Source organism: Zootermopsis nevadensis, unplaced genomic scaffold (assembly GCF_977971745.1).
Source record: "Zootermopsis nevadensis isolate Lab colony 2312 unplaced genomic scaffold, Znev_1.0 Znev_ptg000002l, whole genome shotgun sequence".
Classification (NCBI taxonomy): Eukaryota; Metazoa; Arthropoda; class Insecta; order Blattodea; family Termopsidae; genus Zootermopsis; species Zootermopsis nevadensis.
In genome coordinates this window covers 21,845,232-21,869,887 of record NW_028259134.1, presented here as the reverse complement: position 1 = coordinate 21,869,887, position 24,656 = coordinate 21,845,232, and the positions used below count along the sequence as shown (strand labels likewise).

General features: G+C 41.1%; 2 protein-coding genes across 8 annotated transcripts; one reads left to right on the top strand and one right to left on the bottom strand.

Moving 5' to 3' along the window:
- Window positions 1-702: 702 nt before the first annotated feature.
- LOC110837830 (gustatory receptor for sugar taste 64f) lies at window positions 703-22,335 on the bottom strand. Of its 6 annotated transcripts, none has more exons than XM_087353554.1 (9): window positions 22,134-22,324; window positions 5,505-5,710; window positions 5,214-5,332; window positions 3,669-3,854; window positions 2,781-3,052; window positions 2,280-2,434; window positions 1,617-1,779; window positions 1,248-1,337; window positions 703-995 (listed from the first exon to the last, which is right to left on the bottom strand). In XM_087353554.1, the coding sequence occupies exons 1-9, from the start codon at window positions 22,170-22,172 to the stop codon at window positions 933-935; spliced, it is 1,293 nt and encodes a 430-aa protein (XP_087209680.1). In that variant the 5' UTR covers window positions 22,173-22,324; the 3' UTR covers window positions 703-932. The 6 variants fall into 6 exon arrangements, with proteins under 6 accessions (XP_087209680.1, XP_021936076.2, XP_021936079.1 ...); XM_022080384.2 differs by having other exon boundaries at window positions 2,781-3,055; window positions 22,134-22,323; XM_022080387.2 differs by lacking the exon at window positions 22,134-22,324 and adding an exon at window positions 6,020-6,147 and having other exon boundaries at window positions 2,781-3,055.
- LOC110837829 (uncharacterized) lies at window positions 5,289-21,439 on the top strand. Of its 2 annotated transcripts, none has more exons than XM_022080382.2 (19): window positions 5,289-5,429; window positions 8,209-8,303; window positions 8,462-8,616; window positions 8,914-9,044; window positions 9,405-9,540; window positions 9,645-9,843; window positions 10,783-10,959; window positions 11,118-11,296; window positions 12,275-12,452; window positions 12,553-12,741; window positions 13,763-13,872; window positions 14,196-14,342; window positions 14,555-14,786; window positions 16,005-16,093; window positions 16,795-16,981; window positions 17,343-17,585; window positions 17,924-18,048; window positions 18,342-18,458; window positions 18,955-21,439. In XM_022080382.2, exons 2-19 carry the CDS (start codon window positions 8,292-8,294, stop codon window positions 19,085-19,087), a joined length of 2,739 nt encoding a protein of 912 aa, XP_021936074.2. In that variant the 5' UTR covers window positions 5,289-5,429; window positions 8,209-8,291; the 3' UTR covers window positions 19,088-21,439. The 2 variants fall into 2 exon arrangements, with proteins under 2 accessions (XP_021936074.2, XP_021936073.2); XM_022080381.2 differs by lacking the exon at window positions 5,289-5,429 and adding an exon at window positions 7,343-7,611.
- Window positions 22,336-24,656: the final 2,321 nt, after the last annotated feature.

Below are 24,656 nucleotides of genomic sequence, written 5' to 3'. Positions count from 1 at the left end.
GTAGACTTGTTTCCTGACCGACTCTCACACATTACAAAGATTCGTCACCTGACAAATTCGCAATTACTGTGTTTCGTTTGTAGGATTTTATGTGCGGTTGTTCAGAGGCATTAGAACGTGTCCATTGTTGAATGACATTTGCAGAACTTGACGTACGAATGTTGAGAGATGTGAGAGTAACCAATTATTTTACAAAAATCCAGTAATAAATTACACCCAGACAATGAAATTCTAATTGTTGATTTTCTATTCGCTGAGCTTGACTGAGATGGCGTCCAGACGCTAATACGTTGAATAAGAAGATGCGGACCGCCGATAAGAGGAGTTCCTCCAAATTTGGGATCCGCGAAGATTACATCGCACAGACGGCGAACGGCTGTGTCCTGGTTCGATTCTCTAAAAGATTCAAGAACTCTTTTCTTTGTCACGTGGTCCAGAGCGTCCACCGTCCTGTTAACGGGTAAGCTTACCGGATGCCCGTACCCGGGAGGTAAGTCGGACGGGGCGTGAAACTAATATACGTATCTAAGTATTACCCAGGTCTAGAATACGAAATATGTACAGAATTTTGATAAGGAAAACTCTTGGAAAGCGGTTGAAATAGACCTTAGGGAAATATACCTTGACGTGGGTTGGACTGAGCTGGCTCAGGACTGAATCCAGTGGTGGTATATGTGTCAGGGGTATTGAATCAATAAACTGTATTTCTTAAAACGTATTTTTTTTTTTTTTTTTACAAATGGACGAGGCGTCACTCAAATAGCGACTTCTGGACCAACATATAGATATGACGTCACAGAATTTTCGATTTTCAATCCTACGAATGCGCTAACATTTTATTTTCAAAAAAAGGTATGGTACACGAATGTCATAGCTCCTCATAAATTATCCTGTCCTACAAGGACCGCGTAGCAGATGCAGCCTTCGGCGATTTACGTGTTGACGTGACTAAACTGGACCAGCACGATTTCGTACGTCACAATCGTCCCCGCCATCTGCAAATTGAAATGTACTCAGAGTTTTTGAAGATTACTGGGAGTCTAGAGTAATCACGGTGGGAATAAGCCGTCTTCTGGGTTGCAACGGCGCGTAGTCTGGTAGAAGTTTACCGACGTTTCGGAGGTCCTTGCTGGTTCCATCATCAGGGCGGTGAGTGGAGGCGGCTAGAACCTCTGGACGTTGGTAAACTCCTACTAGACTACACGTCGTTGCTAATAGCAGGAGTAGTTTGACTGCAATGAAATTACCGTAAGCAGCATTGTCCGGGTCACAGAGAAGAAGCTGAGGCCGGTGAGAGCCACGTGGCACGTTGTAACGAGCTGCTGGAACCGCGAAACCTGTAACAGTCGTTTGTTGCCATAAAACAGATCGAAACATGTCGGTTCTGCATTATTTTCGTAACCCGTTGTTGTTATCGAAATGTTACATCGTCGATAAGGGCTTTATGCAAAGTGAGGTTATGTTTGGTCAACATGAAATGATATCACGTTCTTTTCGCGTTGGACAGAGCGCATGCGCACTGCAGTCATGGACGTATTGCACCCTAAGGGCGAGCATCTGTAAGGGAACTGCAAATGTCGACTGCATTTTTAAAATGCTGTGACACGAAGACTCACTTCGTCATTGTAGCTGTCTGACGGAAGGGCGTACATCAGGACCCGGGGTAGACGACTCTCGTCGTTGATGCCGGCGACAGAGAGAGACACAGTGGCTGTGCGGAGCAACAGGAACCCGAAGGACCAATAGAAGTAGACCCGCTCGTACCAGTTCTTAAGTGGACTGCAGTCAAAATCATTTTATTAAATCTGAGGTTTTTGAGGCGACGAAAGTTTTTGACGTCAGTCTTCTGGGCTGTAACGCTGCTCCGTGTGGACTTGTAGGCAGTTATACACTTTCAGAGGCGCTTTCTACTTCCATCTTCAGGACGACTGTGCAGGCAGTAAGCACCTCTGAAACGTCGATCAGTTTATACCAGACTACACGGCGCAACGTCCCAACAGACAGTCATGTTCGTATTCGCCGATGTGTGGGCCTCAGATCTCACCTTTAAAGGAGAGATTACTTGGGAAAACTATATTTAGATGGGAGGATAATATTAAAATGAATCATAGGGGATAAGGTTCTTGACTAGCTGAGTAACTATCAGGTCTGAAGTGATGTATTATGACTTTTTTGTGGGTTACATAATAAAATGTTCTCGGGATCATAGACGTTGTCTGGTTGTTTATCGATGTAGGTCTAATGACCTGAGTTTTAATAACCTATGACCTTGTACTTACTTGAGACTGTTGAAGAGCTGGAGACATATGAAGTAAAGGTTGCTTCCAAAAGACAGCAGCACCACGTGAGACACGCCCAAGTTGAGGGTGTCGGTCAGGTACATGAGACTGGTGTAGCGTTCACGTGTCTGCTTCCAGAACTCCGCGGACATTCGCTGCGTACACATAAAAAACTGACTATATGATTTAATAATCCCTGGCTTCCAGCTCGTGTGACGTAGGAAGCCCCGGCTCGGGCGTAAGAATGTAACGCCGTTGTCAGTTATTCAAGTGAACTCGAAACGTCGATGCGTGCAATCGCAAGTTTGTCAGAGCACTTTTAGTTTACTTTGTGTGTTGTGTACAGAGTGATCCAAAAGTCCCCGTGCACACCCCCCCCCCCAGGTGGAACCCTGTGACTTTGCACGACGTGACTGAATGACCTTGAAAATCACGTGTAACCGTAAGTAGTCCTCACAGATTGCAGGGAGACTCTTGAATCACCCTGTATAACGCTGTTACCTTGCCCCTGAAGGCCTGCAGGTTTCGGTTTAGCAGGCGGAAGCGATCCGTCAGCGCGATGCTGGTGACAGCTATGAACAGGTCCATGAAGTTCCAGGAAAACGTGGCCAGAGCGGCGGCCACGGACGCGAAGACTGCGCATGCGTGAGAGTAGCCGAGGTAAGTGAACAAGTGATGGTGGCTTCTCAGCATGTACTGTTGCACGACGCCTGACGTGGTGTTGGCGTGACGCGCCGCGAAACTCAGGTTGTTGTACTCGTTAAGGAAGTGTTCTACTGCAACCAGCGACAAGAACTTGCTCTGTGACAAAGTTTACTGCATACAATGCGAACTTCCGCCGTCAAAGTACGTCCTGGAAAAAACCTCGCGCGTTCAAATTAACGCGTCGGAAATTCAGTTAAATATTTCTGGGAATATTTAACACAGTAACAGCTGAAAATGGGTGTCTTATGTGTTGTTGCGCCGTGTAATATGGTAGAAGTTTACCAACGTTTCGGAGGTCCTTGCTGCCTCCATCATCAGGGCGATTAAGATTAATCGCCCTAATGATGATGATGATGATGATGACTACACTTCACAACGACCCAAAAGACAGTCATCTTCGGATTCACCGCCGTGGAAACCAAAAATGCTACAGAATTTTTTAATATTTACGTTGTAATTAATAGACTGGACCCAGATAGGATGGAATCATCGGCTGTTAAGAGGGCAAAGAATGGAAAATGTGCGATAATAAGAATAACGAAACAGAAGAAGATGATGAATGAGGAGAAGAAGAAATGTAATACACAGGGAAAGGACAGCGAGAGACGCTGATAAAAGAAGATGGGTAGAAAACAGGAGGAAAGAAGCAAGTAGGAAGAAAAAGCTGTAGATGGACGGACGTACTTGCTGCTCCCGCGAGAAGCAGTGCCGTGATACACCGGATTTTGAGGCGCAGCGACTTTGACGAGCCGTAGCAGCTCTGGGCGTGTTCCACGGCGCTCCACTGCACCACGAGCCGTGGCCATCGCCCGGCCAAATGCAGGAACGCGCCGTAGGTGGCCGTCGCAATGCCGTAGAAGATCATGCACTCTGGAAACAGGGGGGCGAGTCACCGGTGAGAAAAGTTTTTTATTTCACGAACATAATGAAAACTGCATTCAAGACACTGGAGTTTCAGAAGAAATTGTGGAAGAGGATGATTCTACTGACACTAATTTTTGTGGCCAGTGCCAATTCCTACTCGATTTACCATCCACCATCAGCGTCAGAAGGAAGGTACCAACAAATTGGCGCCTGAATTTTTTGACGTAAATACATCTATAAGGAAGGGTCATTCGGCAAAAAAGTGTGATGAAAAAGGGAAACGAAAAAGTTTAACCTGGTTACCTAGGAAACGTCGTGTTTACTCGGCATTGTTGTTACCTAGAAAACGTAATCTGTTTACTCGGCATTGTTGTTACCTAGAAAACGTTACATTACTCGGCATTGTTGTTACTTAGAAAACGTCATCTGGTTACTCGGAATTGTTGTTACCTATAAAACATTACATTACATTACATTCATCTACCACAGACCCATCTTAAGCGTAACTAATTCAAGTTAAATAATCAAAGTCTTAATCAAACTTAACTCAAATGTAAAGCATGTATAAAGGAAATATTTAGAATAAAGCCAATATATAAACTTCCTTTCCGTATAGACGTATTTACGTCTAATTCTCCGGAACCGTCGTTCCACTGACAACTTTTTTTACTTAAAACTTCTTCAAGGACGCTCTAATTGAACCTACTTCTTGTTAAAACATGGAGGCCTCGCGTCTGTCAGGATACGATGGCTGTGCAAACGCTCTACTTTCCTGGTCATTTCACAGAGCAGCCAAACGAGTGTCAAAGGTTGTACACGATTAGATATGAGATGTGGTCCTTCTGACGTATAAGAGTGCAAAGTACTTCTTGGTTGTAAACAGATGAATGAAGTGGTCATACAGATTGGTGCATTTGAAACAAGAGAGAAAATATGTAAGCAAATGGAATAATAATATTTTTCAAATACTTTCGTTTGATTTTGTTTATCTCACTGGCCTCGTTATTAAATTATCGAAGATACTACAAATTTGTTGTTCCAAAGGTCAGGGTCTTTAAACTCTCTCTTTCTCGCACAATGTCGACGTTTGCCATAAGTCAGTGAAGGACGCTTGAAATAAATATAGATCTTATCGAGATCTATAATTTAGATTATGTTATAATCATTTATACTATGAGAAATTTGTTTTTGTTTTTTGGAAAATTTGTTAAGTTTTATGTGAGCTTCTGGTAAAGTGGGGATGATGAACCCTTACGAAGAGATTAAAACAGACACACAACTTTTGCTGTAGACTATACTAAATTTAATATAGAAATTAATTTTATGGAATTTACTCAGGATTGGTCCTTTATCCCAGACACTTACGAGCATCCTGGAATGTCCCACCGATCTGCAGGATGTAGAGGATACAGAAGAAGACCATGAAGAGCAGCGAGAAGAGGACGGCGATCGTGTAGGCCACGCGGGCGCTCATCCACCGGAACCTGTCGGACGGAAGTTTCGTTTAACAACCTGAAGCCGACTTTCTTCTAAATAATATTTAAAAAAAATAGTTCTTCCGCAAAGAAGACGCGTGCACGGGTAAGAATGATAATAATAAAACGTATAACAATAAATATAATAATAATTATAATGTCAATAATCTGTTGAGCTCACCTGAGGGCTTTCGGGCTTGGGGCAGTGACCCCGTGGACGGGTAACAGCGCAAAGCATTGCGCCATCACAGTTAGAGGGGCGATGGTCCGATGGAACGAGCTTAAACCAGAGTCCGCCACTGCAGCGTGTCCGTGGATTTCTTCTTGAGGGGAAATGGTCATCACCTCGTGCCTCCTCCTGCCTGACCCCTCAATATTCCCATAAACCTGTAAATTGTAATGGAAATTCTTTCTTTTGTGTCTGGTGAATTTTATACAACTGGGAAATGTTAATAAAATGAGGAACAAGTTAACTACAGTAAAACTTATACTAGCCTCAGTTATTTTCACATGTGCATATATAGATAGTATATATACAACAATAAATGTCTTAAAAATAAAATAATAGACGTGCTTTATGTATCTGCATCTTAAACTATTTTATAAATGCTACTTTATATAAGGTATTTCCAACAACAATGATACACGGGTTTTTGTATTGTGTTATGTTATATTATCCCAAAGTTCCGTACTAACTTCGCGAGTGTCTCTTCACAATTAAGTCGAGGAAAAGAGAACAGTTTCTTGAGGGACTTATCTTTGAGTTGTCGACAAAATGGCGTATTGCAATATCTCCGTGAGTGTCTACAAGAGGTTGTTATAACTTGACGTGAGGTGTGGCGCAAAACAACCGCACTCAGTTCTTCACCTGTTCATTATTGACGTCATTAGGGAATAAAACAAAAGAGCTGCTTACAGCGCGCAGGGTTGCACAAAGCGCGACCACGGGAAACATTGAGGCTGAGTGATTGGTACTCCTGCTTCAAATTCGGGAGGTTAAAACGTCACTGAAGAAACCAGATATAGAAAATGGTTGTCTTAACAATGGGAAAATTTTTGAAAAGACGAAAAATTAAAAAATTTCGTGGTGATATCTTTACACGTTTGTCGAAATGTTTGGCATAACAGCGGAGGCACGGAATTGTGACTGCAAAATCGGATTTAATTAAATACTTGGAAGGTTTAATGATGATTTTTTTACGGGCCGAATTTTGCAAACCCCTGTCCAAGAACTCCAGAAGACTGTAATTTTAGGTGTTTGCATCATTAGTTCAATGTTAGCTATTTAACTGCTATGCCAAATCGATCATTCGCCCAAGCGGAATTGTGTTCATTTGAAACTGAAATTCTAATGAAGAATACTTAAACGTAAATCGGCGCTGGAATTTGTAATTTATTATATACGTTCTCTGCATAGACCTGTAGATCGAAGATTCGTATCTGCGAAACCGAAATAATTGTTTCGGGTTGTTCATTTTAATGATAGGCGCATTGTCTCTCAAAATTGTATTTTATTTTGTTGGGAATTCTAATAGAAATAGTAATTTTCTTCTGGTTTAGATTATTATAAACAATAGTTAATTGTGTACTCCAGCGAAAATGTTCTTCAGATGCGTTCTTTGCAATTTTTCATATCTCATTAGTCTTTATATCCTTTGTTGCGAACTTAACCTCAATTGAGACAGGCCTATAAAACCCACTGTATTTTGTTTTTAATAAAGAGCTCCAGTACCAAATTTAAAAGAAATTGTTAGTTGTACGTACGACGGCTGTGGAGTCGGAGACGGAAGCAATTTTAGGTGAAGTCGGAGTCGTTAAAAATGTACAGAATCCGACTCCGACCTCGATATAAAATCTTAAGTAAAGTGAATTTCGGGAAAGATGTGAAATGTTTAATTTTCATTAGCATTTTAACACTCTGAAATCCTGATGAAAGTGTTTCGACGACTTCCAACAGAGGAGCTGCAAGACAGATTCATGTTAGCGCATCCTGGAAATGGAGAGGTGAACTATTAGTATCATTGCTGGTATGGATCATCACAGTTGGTATGAATGTTCAGTGCATTTGTTGTTTACGAAGTGATAGATATTATGAAACAACTCATTAATGCCGATATTGTGAAACATTTTCGAATGAGTTTTCTGTTAGTGTTTATGTGCATGAGAAATTTCAGCCATGAATAATCTTGACGAAGTATCATCAAGGATGCTCCAAGAAGTGTGTGATAACATTAAAACAGCAATTGAACAGGGTCGGACTGATATTATCAAGTCCGTACTTGAAGCATGTAAGATATTTGTCTTGGTCTTAATTTGCCTGCTCTTTGCAGTTTTTGGTTTTTGATTTAGTCGTGAAGAATTGATGATCACGTTGCAGATATATTTTTGAACGGATTAGAATGAATGTCGATGATTCTAACCTAGGTACCGGCGAAAGTACCTGGTGATGCCAAGGTTTAAGGTAGTGTTTTATCACGTCAGTCATAGGCATTATTTGAATATTAGGAGAATATTTCAGAAGTTTTGATTGAATTATTTTGTGCAGTTTGTCATTGTAGGATTTACCTTCTGTGTTTGGTAATAATTCAAGAGGGCGTTTTGGAACCACTACATTAAACCATTGTTATGGACTGCCAGAATGACCATCGAGTAATTTTTTTTTGTATTACTTCCAATTTGTTGTGTAATGCCGAAGCTTTGTTTTATCACTAATCCTCTGTAATAGCTTCGTAGCATGATGATTGTGTATTTGCAGATCATTAGGATGTGCTAACATGTTGTCAGCATCCAAACCTGTCAACAGATTGTGATTTGTTTCAGTGTAAAAATATATCTGAATGCAATAAACTGTCTAGATCAGTTTGTTTTTTTGTCTGTTTTCTCAGGTGAGGTGGACGATATTGACTCTAGTTTGCGGAAGGAGAACGTGTTGAACAATCCACTGCTTGAAGATGGAACATTCCTGTATATGGCAACTAAGGTATGTTAATTAACATTCGTGTTAGCAACCATTATTTGGATTAGTGTAATTCCACCTTATAAATCTGAAAATGTCTTCAAGGTCATGTTCGTGTGATTGCAGTTCATGTATTCTGTTTCACAGTAACGAAAACAAGATGTTTCTTGTTATGTTAACAGATGAACCAAGGCGATGTGGTACGAATGTTACTGTCCTGTGGTGCTGACCCAGGAGTACAGAATGCTAGAGGCCTAAATGCTATTGATGTTGCAACATCTGAACAGATGCGACTGATTTACGTCGAGGAACTTCTACGAGCGACTGCAAATTCTGAGTAAGTTTAAATTAATTATGTAATAAAGGTGAAGACAGGTAGGTTCTCTGAAATGTTGTTAAACCGTACACCAAAGTGTAGTGCCATCACCGATGAATGCAGACGAGATTAACGATGAACTAGGTCTTCTGTGAATGCTTATTACTTTGTATCTCCTCCTTTTGGTGGTAACGAAGTACGTTCGGTACCTTTCACTACGAGCCTTCTGCCGTGTGATTTGTAAAGTCATGTTTTACGTGTGTAAATTGTACATTTTTTTGGAAACGAGAGAGCTGGAATGGCGCTGTTTTGTTTCAGGGTTGGTCGAGTGTGCCAGCTGATTGCAGCAGGTATCAGCATCAACTCGTGGGACAGCGAAGATAGCAGGAACACTCCGCTCCACTGGGCTGCGTGTTACGGGAACAAGGACATTGTTACTTGTCTGATAGGTGGGAGCAGCAGAAATTCTCGAAATCTACCGCGTAACTCCGTTCGGCATGGTCTTTACAGAGAAGTTGTTAGTTAATCGACTTGCCGAGAAATTTCCCACCTTTTATGGATCTTAAGGGTTTATAACCATGTTCATAAATTTGCGGCCTACCTCTTCAAGATCCATTTTAATACCAACATCTAGGTCACAATTACGGTGACTATAGTAGAAGCGTTTGGGCATGTTTTGATGTACTGTATATGAACATGTGTCTGGAAGAACTGAATAAAACCACGTTATACCTCAGGATAGCATGTGACCCAGGCAGGTTGGCTACAGGAACTTAAGAGTCTCAGTTTTTCTTGTTGCTGTGTTTCAGATCGTGGAGCTGACGTGAATGCAATGAACTCCTGTGGTGCTACTGCACTGCATGACGCTGTGCTCAGGGGTGACAGAGACATTGTGGAGGAATTGATGCAGAGTGGTGCCAACCCACTCATCCAGTCCTTGAAAGGGTATACTTTTAAGTGCGGCCTGTCACTGATACAGTCGTGAAATGCTTTTTATCAGCGCATTGGTTTTTATTACTGAACATTTTTATTTTTTTCTTTACCAAAAGGAAATTTGGTGGGAAGACTCCTTTGGACCTCGCGGCACAGAAACCTGAATTGCTCGTGTTGGTAAGGACATTCACTTCATTTTCGCCGTCGGTGAACGGACACCAAGATATTGGCGTCTCGTCTCACCAGTTGCAGCATGGCATTACTGTAACGACAGGTGGCGGCTCTGGTGGAGGGGTGCGTGTCCGGAGTGTGTCGGTGAGTATGCCATATTGCAGTGTTTGAAAATTATCATGATCAATTTAATGTGTGTCGTTGCAGATGTTGATGAAGGTGGAACGTATATCACACTTTCTTTCCCACCAGGATGTGTTACAAGTTTCTTAATTGCCATGTTTTCAAGAAGCAAAGTTTTTTTTACATAAAATAAACAACAGTTTTAAGTATGTTTGTACCCAGCTCTTTACATATATAGACATTTTTTATTCTGTTTGCTAATTTTTTTGTCTTATATCTGATCTTAAAAACATTTTTGTATAGTGCCACGAAAGACGATGGGGCGTGGAGAAAACTGCATGATGACAAGTTTAAAAATCTTTACTCCTCCCTGAATATTGTCAGGGTGATTAAGGCGAGAAGAATGAGATGGGCTGGGCATGTAGCGCGCATGGATGGTACAAGAGGTGTGCACCAGGTACTGGTCGGGAAGCCTGAGGGGAAGAGACTGCTGGGGAGACCTAGACGTAGATGGGAGGATAATCTCAGGCGGGATCTATGGAAGATAGGAGTTGAAGGAGACTGGATTTTGTTGGCCCAGGACAGGGTCCGGTGGAGGGCTTTGGTTAGTTCGGTGATGAACATTTGGGTTCCGTAAGCCATCTAGTTAGTTAGTCACGAAAGAAGATAAAAATTGATTTCTGCACTGCGGTACAAAACTAATTCTGATTGACTGTTATCGTGGTCATCTGGGTTGTAATGGTATGTAATCTCGTATGTTGCAGTCAGTGAGGATGGAGGTGATACATCCCTGTGAAACATCGGTAACCACCGATGAGATTACATGGTGTCACAAAACAGAAGACCACAGTCAGCATTTTCACTGCCATGAGGACCCCAAATCTCATAAATTTTTTAATGGTTATGTAACTCTGAAAATAATTTATTTTACTAAAGAATTATCTTCGAACTTGTTTGTAGGTGGAATCATTCAGCAATGGCGTACGGGGCGACATGCTAAATCACAGGGATGGCTCCACAGTCAGTGTACATGGACACGGATTTCAGTCAGAGCGGAAGCCCTCAACACGATCATTGAATACTATCTTATTTTCATCACAAGCGTCCTCATTAGACCTCAGTCCACGTATTGACCAGGTATACGATGCCACTTCTTTGAATCTGCTTCGTGCATGCATTTTCTTAGAAAAATTTTGTAGGGTGTTAAAAAAGATACAGATTTGATGTTCATTATTTCAACGTACCATACTGAAAGGTGTTCTGATGTTTTAATGGACTTGTTACTTTTCTTACAGGCTATTGAGAATCTGGTGCGGACACACATCAGCACGCCAGTTCGACCACTGGTGATTAATAACAGCCTGCATCTGTTGTGGCCACAGCCTCAAAGAATGGTTGAACTTGAAGGACCTCCATTTGTGCCTCAGAAAGAACTGCGGATCTCCATAATACAGAGCCCAGTTTTGATTCACAGGTACTTTTACTTGAATTAGGTTCAGTGTACATTTGGATGTGTTTATAACATTCTATGTCCCGCGTCGTAGCCGCGCGGTCTGAGGCATCGTGCTTTGGACCGGCGATATGGAATGCGCGCTGGTTCGAGTCTCGGGGGAGAAGAACCGGTGCCAACCCAGCATCGTGAGGAAATTGGGGAGCTACAATGGGTAGCGTAATCCGATCATGAAAACTAGCAATGGCTGGGGGTTCGTCGTGCTGACCACACGTCACCCTATATCTGGTTGGATGATCGTTCACCTCTGCTTAGGCATGTGAACGTGAGGCCAGAGCTTTGGCTCTCAGAGGGCTGTTACGCCGCCGATTATCATTATAACCTTCCATGGTAATTTACTGTTATTATATTGAAAATACTGTGTGCAGTCATTGCGGTGTTGATATCAACTTTACAGACTTACATGAAGAACGTTCTTCTCTGAAGGGGCTTTGCGATAGAAGCTCAGAGCACCCATGCCATGAAGGCATTTGAGTGTATGGAGGAAAATCTCTGTAACTTTTAACATCATCGTTAGCTTCAAATTTACAGATAGTTTCATGCTAAAGATACACGTTACAGTCAGCGGTGTTTTAATATTTTTTTTAACCTCTGAACACATTTTGCCTTCATCATATTGAAATAATTATTATGTAAACCCTGTGTTTTTTTTAACGTTGAATAACGTTTATAAAATCACGGTACACTCGACGGAAACTGTAAGATGTAAGGTGACGCTGGTGCGTAACTTCTTCAAACGCCAATAACTCGAAACCTATGTAAGATAGAGAATATAAACTTATATGTAAATTAAAGAGTAAATAAAGGGCTTTTTCTCCAAATTCTGTCCACTGATATTTTTGTTCTGGTGCAGAATGAAGGAATTTTCATGCGGTCTGATTTTTGAAATAAGTATTTTGGATGAATGGTGTATGTGGTGTTGGAAGGTCATGTTTGTTGTAGGATCCTGGATGTCTGGGACATATGCCAGCCAGCACTGCTCACTCTTGGTTTTGATGTGAAGATTGGTGATATTCAGCCTTCGTGCGGCAAGTGGACGGAGAGCCAGGTCGAGTGCATTGTCAGTGAAGACCTCTTCCCATCCAAGGACTCTTATCAGATTCATATAAATTCAACCAGGGTATGCACTGGATTTTATACCCTAAGTAGCGTAAGACTTGATAGAATTTTAATTCTATTTTGAATTAGTTTAGTAATGTTTGGGATGGATCCCGTTGCAGGTGAGAATAGCTGCCGGAAGTCTTCCCAGCCTCCACTATTCCCTGTGCACATTCATACAGTTGTTGCGACTGTCCGGGGGTGAACCAGGGAGTAGCGTGCTAGTCCCAGTGTTGATTCAGGACCACCCTACAATCCGACATCGTGCCGTTCTTCTGGACATTTCGCCCCGAGGTCGAGTTCCTTCGCCAGTAAGTTCAGTATGATGTGGTAGAATTTGGGTTTTATTTTGTGACGATAAAAGGAAATTCCGTGATGGGCTTTATTCTGTAGATTGTTGGTAAAACGGGATTGGCTGTGAATGAAGGGGACACGTGTTCTGAGATGTAAAAAAATTAATTGTAATTTGTGTTCAGATATTATTGCTTGCACCGTAAAGTGATTCGGATTATTTCAGGGTTCCTTCTGTTAGTCATAGTTAACATGCCTTAAAAAGTACTGTTTTCTCAGTGGTATGGCCGTAAACGTGTCATATCTTCCCGATGTTTAACACAAATAAAATGGCTGAAATTTTAGAAACTCCTGGTGTAAAGACTGCAATGAAAATAGCTTGTTAATGAGTTTCGGAAGAAGGAAAAGATGTACGTGAAACACAAGAAGATTCTGTTGTCAAAAAATTCCATGGACTATAAGAATGCCTTCGCAGATATGAAAGTTGCTACGTGCCGTTATTAACGTATAGAGCAGAAATATAGATATGACCCAAGGTAGATAATGGCAGCAGAGGTGAGATTTTTGAGGGGAACAGGAGGAGAAATTAAAAGAGGGAAGATAAGAAATCAACAAAATCTAACTTAAGTTACTTTAATTTTTCTTTAGGATGCAAATTAACATATGACAGAATGAGATGATGTAGATGTGTTTTATGGCTGAAGAGAGAATCCCAGAGAAAGTTCTGTGTTTGAAAATAAGAGGAAAATGCTAAAGAGATGGACCCAGATTTAGATGGGAACAAGAAGTTAGGAAAGATGTACAGAAGGAAGGACGCGGGAAGAAACTGAGAACGAGGGACTGTGGGAAGACGGAAATCGATGGGAGATTCTTAGTTGTCAGACAACCCACATAAAGTGGAATCATCTTGGCAAGAAGAGGAAGGTGGTGATTGCATCATCAGAAGGAAATCAGACGTCATATATTCTTCCCAGAACCTCTTGATCTGCATTATTATTATGGTGTTTGTGTAAAAAAACTACGTTGCTGCATTTGTTGCAGGATTTCCTGTTCCAAATGGTAAGTCTGTGGTCGTCTCTGAAGGTGAGCCACCTTCACCTGTACACGCAGCTGTTGCCGAGCTCCGAGTGGCAGCTCCCGTTCACAAGGAGGTATGATTCCTTTTGTGTTGAGGACCTTTCACCTGAGTACATAGTGTGAAATAATGATATGAGGGATTTTCACCACGAATGTAGACGAGAATAATCCGCTGTCAATTGATTTCGTCAGTATATGAATTAAATTCATAACAGCGAGGTAGTATTTATTTTCATCGACATAATTACTCATTGAATTTGGTATTGTGTCGTATGTGCTGAACATTTTCAGGTGACTCTAATTATCCGATATCAGTGCAGTGTAATGACTAATTTGTGTGAAGCTCAGATCTTACTTTATCCAATTTCTCAGAAATGACTTGCCGTTGTCCTTGTAGTGAGATGGTGACAATTGACCGCTACTGCCAGGACAGGTTTATTGATCTGGTGCCTGTGTTGGATGTCGAGTCGCATGTCTCGTATGAGGATCTGACGGACATGTGGCCTACGTTCCAGGAAATACTAGCCAGCTTCCCAAATCTGAGGTATGTCGATGAAAACGCAGCTTCCGTCTGCACAGTTTTGAAAATGATGGTAAAGCGTTTCTTTGTAGCATAATTTTCTGGGTAAAATCTTCTTAGAAAGTTCTTTCTAGGCTCACCATAAATTAAAGGGAAAATATTTCCCCGTAACTTAGTGTTTTAACGGCCCAGCTTCGACTGTTGAAGGCTAAGGGCTTGCTTTTGAAATGCTGCAGGTATGTGCATATAGGTCCCAAGTTGTGCAGCCTGTTAGTGCGACCTGAGGAGGGTGACGAGGAGGATGGAGTTAGTTCTGACGGCAGCGGCCAGTGTGTGGGTCTGCAGGAGCTGTGGCATCACTTAGCGTTGCCGCCAGACATCACGGTCATGCTTTGCGGCAATGGAATTCAACAACACGGGACTCTGGCCCTCCCTTCAAACATCTTACTCGTGCAGTACGGATTTCAGGTGGGTAAGCCGATGGATGTCATCAGGTCAAATTGTTGGAACACCATTCCTTCATCCAACATTTACACTGATATAAATACATTTATCTGTTGGTGGTCAAAGAATTTCATCATTTATCTCTTCCCATAAGCACCCGTATTGTCTTTACACCCATTTATCTCATATTTTCTTTTATACTTACTCGATCTCACCATGAAATCCTTATACAGTAGACTCTGATTACCTGAGTTGGTTGATAAAAATATTTTCCTGGGTAATTGAAACTCTCGTGTTAAAATGATAGAACAATATGAAAATATAATAAATACATAAGTTTATTTACAGGTATATACTTTTTTTTAATTTACTAATAGAGAGGATTTTATTTAAAACTGAATACAGTACATACCAACTGTGGCTGTTGAAAAAATTTCTTGCTGTTGTGAAATCCTGATGTTCATCACCACCACTAGACCATATCGTTATCCTTAAAAGAGAAACTTGTATCTACCGAGAAAGTTGATGTGAGTTAAAAGGTTTTCTGACACTTTGGTTATGGATCTTAGGTACTAGACGGCATGGAAGTCTCTTTCTCCGAATTTTGAGAAGTTACCAGGTTTAGCTGTTTGGGGTGACAGTGTACTAAGCTGCTACAATCCGCATCACACGTTCATCGACTTATTCTGAAGATCCATTTTAATATTTTTCTCCCATTTTGTTTTTTCCAACATTTCCCGTATGCTTTCTTCTCATTGCAGAAATGACGTATCGTTTCGGAGGCTTCTAACAGAATTGCTTTACTTTGCATGCTTTTCAGGGTTGTATTTTCTTATGCATGTGCAATATTTTTTGTGCAAACGTGGTGTTTACAATATATCGGTGAGTTATCCTGGAATTTGGCTGAGGATTTAAGGTTACCCCAACCCATCCAGGCTAACTAACAGTGACGGGAGTGGCCGAGGAATGTGAAGTGACGAGCGTACTTCACATTTGTGATAGCACTCACACAGTTTTAGGCTAGTTCTTGCTTTGTTATTATTTTTCTCCTTTAACTAGTGGTTCCTCATACGTTTATTGATTGCATGTAATAAGAAAGCGGTAATCATACTTTGTAATTTTGTGGCATATATTGCTTTAACCCGGCACTGTCAAGTAGGTCTGCCGTCATTCTCCATAATACTGTCGTGCTGTGAAATACTATCTATATTGTAACTAATAACATAATTTGTTTATTTAAAGGCAGACTATGACTTCCTTGAATGGACACGGGACTTCCACCAGCAAGGAGCCATGACTTGTCTGTGCCCTGGTACAGCCAGCTGGAACAGGTTATTTAGCTCTCTCTTTTTTGTATTCCTCTTTTATTTTTCATAACTTTCCCCTTTTTCTAGCACCGCACCTTGTTTCCCTCGTGTTTCTTCTTCGTTAATTTTCTTTCGTAACTCTTTTTCCATATATTTTTTTCCTTTAACCTCCCTGTACCTCAATCTCTCTTCCTCCAAAATGTGCAATTAAAGAAGAACAATAAAAAAAAGCCATGCTACATGTGATATGTTATTACAGCATTTTTCCATGAGGTCTGTTCCTATTTAAATAGAGCACATGAAATTAAATTAAATCCGTGGCATAACAGCTCCAGAGAGAGCCAAAGCCGACTAGCTTGACTGCTGGCCTCACGTTCACATGCCTAAGCAGAGGTGAACGATCATCTAACCAGGTACAGGGTGACGTGTGGTCAGCACGACGAACCCCCAGCCATTGCTAGTTTTCATGACCGGATTACGCTACCCCAATTTCATGACGATGCTGGGTTGGCACCGGTCGAAAGCTCATGAGAAAATTTCTTTTCCCCCGAGACTCAAACCACCGCTCATTCCATATTGTCGGTCCGAACCATGATGCCTCAGACCGCGCGGCTACGCCGCGGGACTAAATAGAGCACATACAGGTTTGAAAGCATGAAAGTGTGTTTTATATGGTGTTGATGGTACTGTATTCTTGAATGCGGTTCTTTTGTTATGTTTTGCAGCCTTGCTGGTTGTCCTGAAGCCTCAATCTGTAACATATATCGTGCGGTACAGGCAGTTGGAGAACTGGAGTCTCTGGGTGTGATAGTTGCTCACTGGTCTGGATCATACCACCTCACTCCACACCCATTTGGCTGGCCCGGCTTTGTAGTTGGGAGCGGTCTTTCATGGAACCCAGATACTCATTGGGTAAGTATGTCTGATATGTGAGTCATATGTTCCTTTGAAATGCACATAAATTATAGTTTTTTGAGCTCAATAGCAGCGTAGTCGTGAGGTCTGAGATCCAATTTTGAGTTTGCCATCTGGCAGCCCTGACCGAGGTTTCTTGTAGTTATCTTCGGTCCCTGAAGTCAAATCGTGAGATTGCACTTTCAGAAAAGGCCACTTCCTTTTCCATTACTTGTAATTAATAATTTACGTTTATCGTACCATTTTATGCTTTTTACAAATCTATCTGAGAATGTTATTAAGGTAACCAAGAATCACTCAACCCCTTGCACTCGGATAGCGGACGAAAGTAACAAAAGTTCAAACTTTCTTTTTATAGGATTACTTGCACAACTCGCTGTCTGACCTACTCAACAGTCACATCTTTTTGGACAGTGAAAACGTGGTTGGTCGTGTCATCATAGAACTTGGCTATGCAGAAACTTATGCCCTGAGATCATGTAGAGGTCAGGATCAGGGTGACCTCTCAGACCTCCCTGCACAAGATGGCTCTACGCTGTACAAGCTGCTTACAGACCCTGACAACGTCAATCTGGAAAATTTGTCACTCGACATATTTGGGGTAAGGTTCAAGATAAGTTTAAGATTTTTCGTAAGATACTTCGTTAACAAATGGCGGAAAGAAAATGTTGAAAAGTAATTATTGTGATGTTGATTTTTTATGGATGTTTATGCAGAGTATGTACAAGCACATGATGAAGATGACATTATTTGTAATGAAACCCGTCTGGCGGTCTCAGGCAAGATACTGGGCTCTTATTCAGAGGGCTCTGGATTTTTCTGCTGGCGCATTATTCCATTATGATTTTAAAAATGCAGGTTTTCAAATGTCCCTCCAACGAGCAATGGAGAAATTGAATATTTGTCAGATATGATATGTGATTAATGCTCTCTTTATAGAGGGTCACAAAACATATCAAGAGATGTCAGAACAATTTGTTCCGAGCCAAACTGCGGTGTTTGTTTGGTGAGATGGTGATTCAAGAACTGCAACTCGCAGCTGATCTCATGTTGACAGCTTGCAGGTAAGAACAGCTACTCCTCATTTGTGCCGTCAGTGACGTAACTTTTGTAAGATGTAACTTTCGTAAGAACCGTTGGTTTATGAGGTTAGCATTTGTCTGGCCGCGTGGTACGTGGCCCTCTTTGAATAGTCGGCATTCATTCACCTGGTCGAGAAAATACCAGCTTCTATGGAACACTTAGAAGTGTTTTGATCAGGAACCATAACTCAAAGCTGTGAAATATTTGTAATGGTGTACTGTTTCGTTGTTTTATTTCAGAATTGGTACCAGATGTTTGTAATTCTTTATTGCAGGATAGGTCGGACGCTGATTGGTGTGGGAACCAATCCTAACAGCAACATGGGCTTGGCAGTTATTAATCTGGGAGTGTGCAATCTGCCGCCAACATTCAGGACAGATATAGCAAATAAGTACGTTTTAAACTTCATGTGACACTTCTTAGTAGGCTGACAATTCACGTTTGAAGTGTGAATCACTGAAACTTTGGGTTTGTTTTCCACGAAAATAAACTTGTAATTTATTTCTGTCTTAAATGAAGATTTCTGTCTTCTGGGTTGTTGCGCTGTGTAGTCTGGTCGATGTTTACCAACGTTTCAGAGGCCATACTGCCTCCGTCATCAGGGTGATGAATCTACACAGCGCAACAACCCAGAAGACAGAAATCTTCATACTCACCGCTGTGAGAACCTCAAATCTTACATATTTCTGTCTTGCTTCGTTTAGTCGAGTTTATACAACTCGGGAGTTAATGGTTTAGCGGTATCGTAGTGCGACTGCATAAACCGTGATGTAAAGATGATAAACATTAAACGGTTCTCATTATTACACACTTACAGCAGAAGACCTCCGCCCTGTTTACGTTCGTTCACGATTCACTCGTGTTATCACATTCTGTGGTGCTTTCAGGTTGCTGGCCCACATTGAACAGTACAAAGGCACGTGGCTTCAGCGTCATCTTCCTGCAGGGCTCCAGAGTTCTCTGCTGGTTCTCACTTCGGCTTTGCACCGGTTTGTACCTGATGAGCCTCAGGTCACTTAAGAGTCTCAGTTGTACCTCGTGCGTCATCGTGCTCAAGTTGATGTTGGCTTACAGATGCCGTTCCTAATTAAAATGTTGGGTTCAGAAACATTTCAACTTTCACAAGTTTCACCATTTTGAATCCTGGCTATTCAGCTTGCGGCCGCTTGAAAGCGTCCGCTCTTGTCTCGATGTGATGGTCATTTCGTGCTCGTGCTATGATTACCCGAGTACGCGGAGAACTAAAATAACCTCCTGATATCAGACGCTCACAAATATGAAAGTGGAAATTTATATGAAAGAATGTTACGTTGTCCAGTTTTGAAGTCTTTGATGAGAAATTGCTGTCCACTTTTAGTTTGAAGTTTAAATTATTTTATTTTATAGAAAATCCTTGAAGTTCCAGCCTTCAGCTTCCATGCATGCTTCGCGTACTGAAAAGATTTGTGAGCACACGGCAAACCCATTGTCTAGTGCTGCTATCCCGTTTCTTTTTGATCACGTCGTACGTGTTTCTTATTTACTATCTTCATCCAGCATCGAGTCTGTCGTACGAGACTTTCTCATTAATGTTGAATTACACGATATAAAATAGCGATATTTTTGGTGAAATTTATTCCGTGATGAGTGCATCATGAAATATCGTATATAAAATTTGTCATAAATGATGCTTCAGTTCAGTGCTTCGTACAAATCCAATTTTGACCGATATTTCCTCGTCAGCCCCCCTGCGAGTAAGAGCTCAAGAACGGCCGAAAGAATTTCGATGACGTGATATCGGGAAGTTTTATTAACATTTTTCAGCATGTCCCAATTTTGGGTAAGTCGGTCTTTATTCCGAGTTCATTTTAGAATGTTCCTGTATCATGGCGTATTCTGGACAAGACGTCTTTCTCTAGTTTGCCGACGACTTTCTCCTGCAATCTGGCGTTAGATGAGCTACCTTATTTCTCACCAGGTACTCCCAGTTTATCAGTGGGTACTTTACAATCATGCTTTTTCATCCTCGCTTAAGTAACTTCTCACTTATTTGTGTGGGTGTAAAACTTGGTCTTACGTTATAGGAGGAGAGAGTTTCAGAATGGTGCCGAGATCTGAGACAGATGAAATGACGAGGGACTGGAGAAAATTGAGCAGTGAGCAGCTCCGTAATTTGCCATCTTCACTAAATATCGTTAGGTTTTTATCGAGAACGTTGAGAGGGGCAGAGCTTGTAGCATGCATGATAGGTTGAAATGCTTAAAAAATATTTTGTTGGTAAACCTGAAGGGAAGTGACCACTTGGAGGACGAGCAGAAGGATTTTGTGAACGTCGCTTGGTTTCCGTAAGAGGCGCTGGGCAACCATCAGCTTCTGAAGAAAGACACTGCTCCCTGGAGTTTGTAGTTTATGGAGAAGTCCGAGGATGGTCACTTTCCACGGCATTTCCGTCTGGGTTCGCCTTTTTATTCTGTTGTCGACTCGATTTAAAAACTTACAAATAAAAAAATTTCCCCGTATGTTGTGATTATGCCAAGTGGCAGCTGAATTTGATGACGGACGTAATATGGAGAAGCGCGGCGAACGTACCAACATACCCCAAGTAACGACCGATGGTTTATTTGTTGTAATGAAGACGTTAGCTCTAGATGTTATGAAGTGCCATCTGTGACTGCGAGTGTAAGTATATTTATATGAAATTCTGTGTTTAAAAAGAGTTTATAAAGTGCCTTCCATTGGTTCTTCTGCTGTTAGAGAATACATATTTCTTGTTTTAGTGTTTTGTAAAGTAACTGACTTGTCTTTTGCGTCATAAAGTGTATGGTTATGAATGCAAATTGTGATAGTGTTAACAGCCACTTCATCGGCTGGACAAACACAGTTGTCCGAAACGGCGTTCGTAACGAGTAGTAAAATTTGGCCGATTTTGCGAGGGGCAGCGCAGCATTTAACGTGTTCCCATTCAGTTTTCTGTGCGTTTACTTCGGCCACATGTAATATCTCCATTTTAGCGAACGTATTTTGTTTTATTCAGTTCTTGTAGAGTCTGTAACAACGTATGTCGGAAAATGGTAACATACATGAAAATTAAATAAAATTTTGATTTGAAGTTTTGATGGTGGTGAGTCTGAAGACGGCTGTCTCCCGGGTTGTGATGCTCGTACTACAATGCGGAAGACAGCCGTCTTCTCTGGGTCCGAGTTGGGTAACGGAGTCTGAGTTAACTGTGTTCTGTTCAAGATTAACTTTGAATTACTTGTGTGAACTTTGTACCACGTCTTGCTGCCGACAGCGTTAATTGTGTTGTTCAGTTTTATGTTTTTTTTTTCAAATGCCCAGGATCGTAAACAAAATTTTAAACTTGTTTGTTAATCAAAAATTGTATACAGATGATTTCTTTGTAGTTATCATTACCTTACCTTCCCCGACACAAATCGTTCACCGAGTTCCACCAAGGAATTTTGATGTACGCAGATTTGGATGGACGCTTAAAGTCTCTAGAGGACATTAATCGCATCACGGTGAACTTATATTTTGACTTGAGCTGACAATCTGCGGATTGGCGAATTGGGTTTTGTTGTCCTTTGGCCAGATTCGTAAATCTGAATTATCACGTAGGATTTGAGGTTCTCATAGGGGTCAGTAAAGATGGCTGTACTCTAAACAGCGAGTTACCCAGGTGATGGAAGCAGTAAGTTACGTAATTGAAAGAAATTATAGTAATGAAGTAAAAATATTTGCTATTATTTTTGTTTGGTACTTCTTTTCCTAACCAGAATTGCTGGCAGAAATTTATGGATCAAAGTTTTATGGAATGGCAGTGTACACAAGAATTTTGCATATTTTTTCTTAGATTTACCTTAGCTGTGCGTGAATAGGGGTTATGTATGGAAATTAAATTAAAATAAGATACTTTGGTTTTCGATTAGAAAAGAATGGGCCGCGCCAAGAGATCTAATTGTTATTTAATAATTGTATGTTTATTTACGCTATGAAAGTGGTATTGAATTCTAATAGGTGTCATGAACACATGATTTTTGTCAAGCACCTGTCTTCCAAGAATTTATTTCGATATTTGTAAGCTCACCTGAATAGAACGTTTATCAGTGAACGAAGCTGACGTCATAGAAGCTAGGATCTCGGCGAGCGACTCCGGTGGATCGCCGCCAGAGCCACTGAATTTGAATGCCGCAGTTTTCAGCTTCAAACTAGTCGTTGCCGTTCGCGCCAATTCTGCAGCCGGTCCGACCTCGTACCGACAACCGGGAACACGGAAACAATTACCGGTGTGTATGTGAAGGCGTTGCAAATGCGTGCAAAAACGAAGTACATGCATCCCAGGATGTCTCGCCGTTTCTCGTTTTCCGCGAGATTTCTCGTTTTTCGTTCTTTTTATTGTGATCGTTTCCTATCCCTCCGTGAACAACTTTGTTCGTTACGCCTCTAGACCGTCTTTTGTTGACAATGGTGCGTGATGGAAAATGGCGGCCAACAGACATGAGAAACTGCTGGAGACAAGAGAGATTTTCCCCGAGATCAGGGGTTAGAAGTGGAATGTCCACTGATTTGTGTGAGATTTGATGTTTTCGCTACGGTGAGGATGTGCTGTTGGTTTTCGGCGTAGCGTAGGGTCCGAAGGACCTTCGGATCTGACGATTATCGATAAGTACACATCTTTCATATAAAAAAACGATTCTGATGTATGAATGTACAACGCATGTTAAAAATTATACAGCGTTTCTACAGACATTACCGTTAACATCTTCAGGGTGAATATATTGTGGTTGGGCGTTTTTGGCAGTCGAAGTTATACAGTGAACTTGAGGCGCGGAGACCTCAGGAGAAAGATGCTGATCCAGTTTAGAGACGCTTTCCTTCGAGAACAAAAACAATAAACTTGCTCTCTCGTCCTTCTTCTGATGTGTGAACAAACCAGTTAGTGTACGTTGTCGTCTGTTTTACATGTTCTACAGTGCACTGCTTGCCTGTCATTGCCCTCTTTCTGTCGGAAGTGTGCCTACGCGGTTCCCAGGGTGATTAATCCTGATAAAATCACACCGTGTCTCGATGCATTCAAGTCTTCACGAACACTTCGTTATGGCAGAGACTTAATGTAAGTCAGGGATGGATCAACACTACGCCATTGGAGCGTATAGGGGCCGTGGAATAGCGGTCAGTTGTCATACCCCAACACTCTCGAAAGAATATGAAAATGGTAGTAAAAGAGAAAATTCGTGCTGTCCTTAGTGGGAATCGAACCTACGACGTTCAGTTCCACGTGATACTATTACTTAGTAAATTAGTACAGTTATATCTAACGAGATGTCTCCCTTGAATTTCTACAAAATTATGTAATTAGCTTCCAAAAGTTTACGTGAAAACTAGGAACAAATATAAAAATACACCATTTTAAAATGTATCAGGCTATGTAATATATAAATGATGGTCCTCTGTACAGGTGCATGTGATGCAATAACTCGGTTGATTACAGTGGGTCATGCCTTTCTGCTGGAATATCACGTGATGTGGTGTACACCTGTCCATGAAATACACGGCCCATTCATCCGAAACGTTGGCAATACTTATTGGACTCCGAGGATGCTCCTGTGTTATTGGAATTATTAGGTATTCTTTAGACGAGATGGTAAAGTTGCGTCATACTGTGATATAATAACTATATATTAAATCTTGTCCGTCTAATCACAATAAATTCTTATTAAATATTAAAATATTACAATAATTAACATTTAAAATATTAAATGATGTTCTTTATCGAAATATTCGATCATTTTTCATGTTTCACGACATGTTTCAGTTCCTAAAAGAATCCATATAATTATATACACCTGAGGATGGTTCTTTTAGGAACTGAAACATGTCGTGAAACATGAAAAAAATGATGGTCTAATATAAATAGAATATTTCGATAAAGAACATCATTTAATATTTTAAATATTTTAAATTTTAATTATTGTAATATTTTAATATTTAATAAGAATTTATTGTGATTAGACGGACAAGATTTAATATATAGGCATTCTTTACTCTTCACCGTTGTCATCTACGCGTCATCAGCGTTAATCAGCGTAACCCAAAAATTCCCTGGTCTAAGGACTGCCTCCTATCACATCCTTACCAGGAACGTCATCCTCTTGTTACCACATTTCCACCGACTCAACCTATGCAGTTGATACAGCGTCGAATTAATCTTGACATGCATCCGGTAGCAAGGACGTTGCTTGATAAACATCCTATACTTTCCACTCAACGGTTTAGAAGGGTGTTTTTTTTTCTACATTTACTTCCGGAAGTTGTATCCCTGCATTTCTTAATTTTGCTACGGCGTAACTGACGTCACTTCCTTCCTACGTACCAAAAGCCGTCAGTGACAAGTGCAAAACCTAGTTCACAATGAACTGTCGGTTGTAACAGAGACGTTGAGAAACTGGAATTTCGCTTTTCCTTACACTTTACTACAATTCACGGTCGTAATTACATTTGACATGTCAAATTAAATCACCGTTCGTGTACTGTGTGACTTACAGAGATCGTAACTGCGTGTTCTAAGAAGCATGCACATGGTGTGAATCGCGCTTATGATATTTTTTTT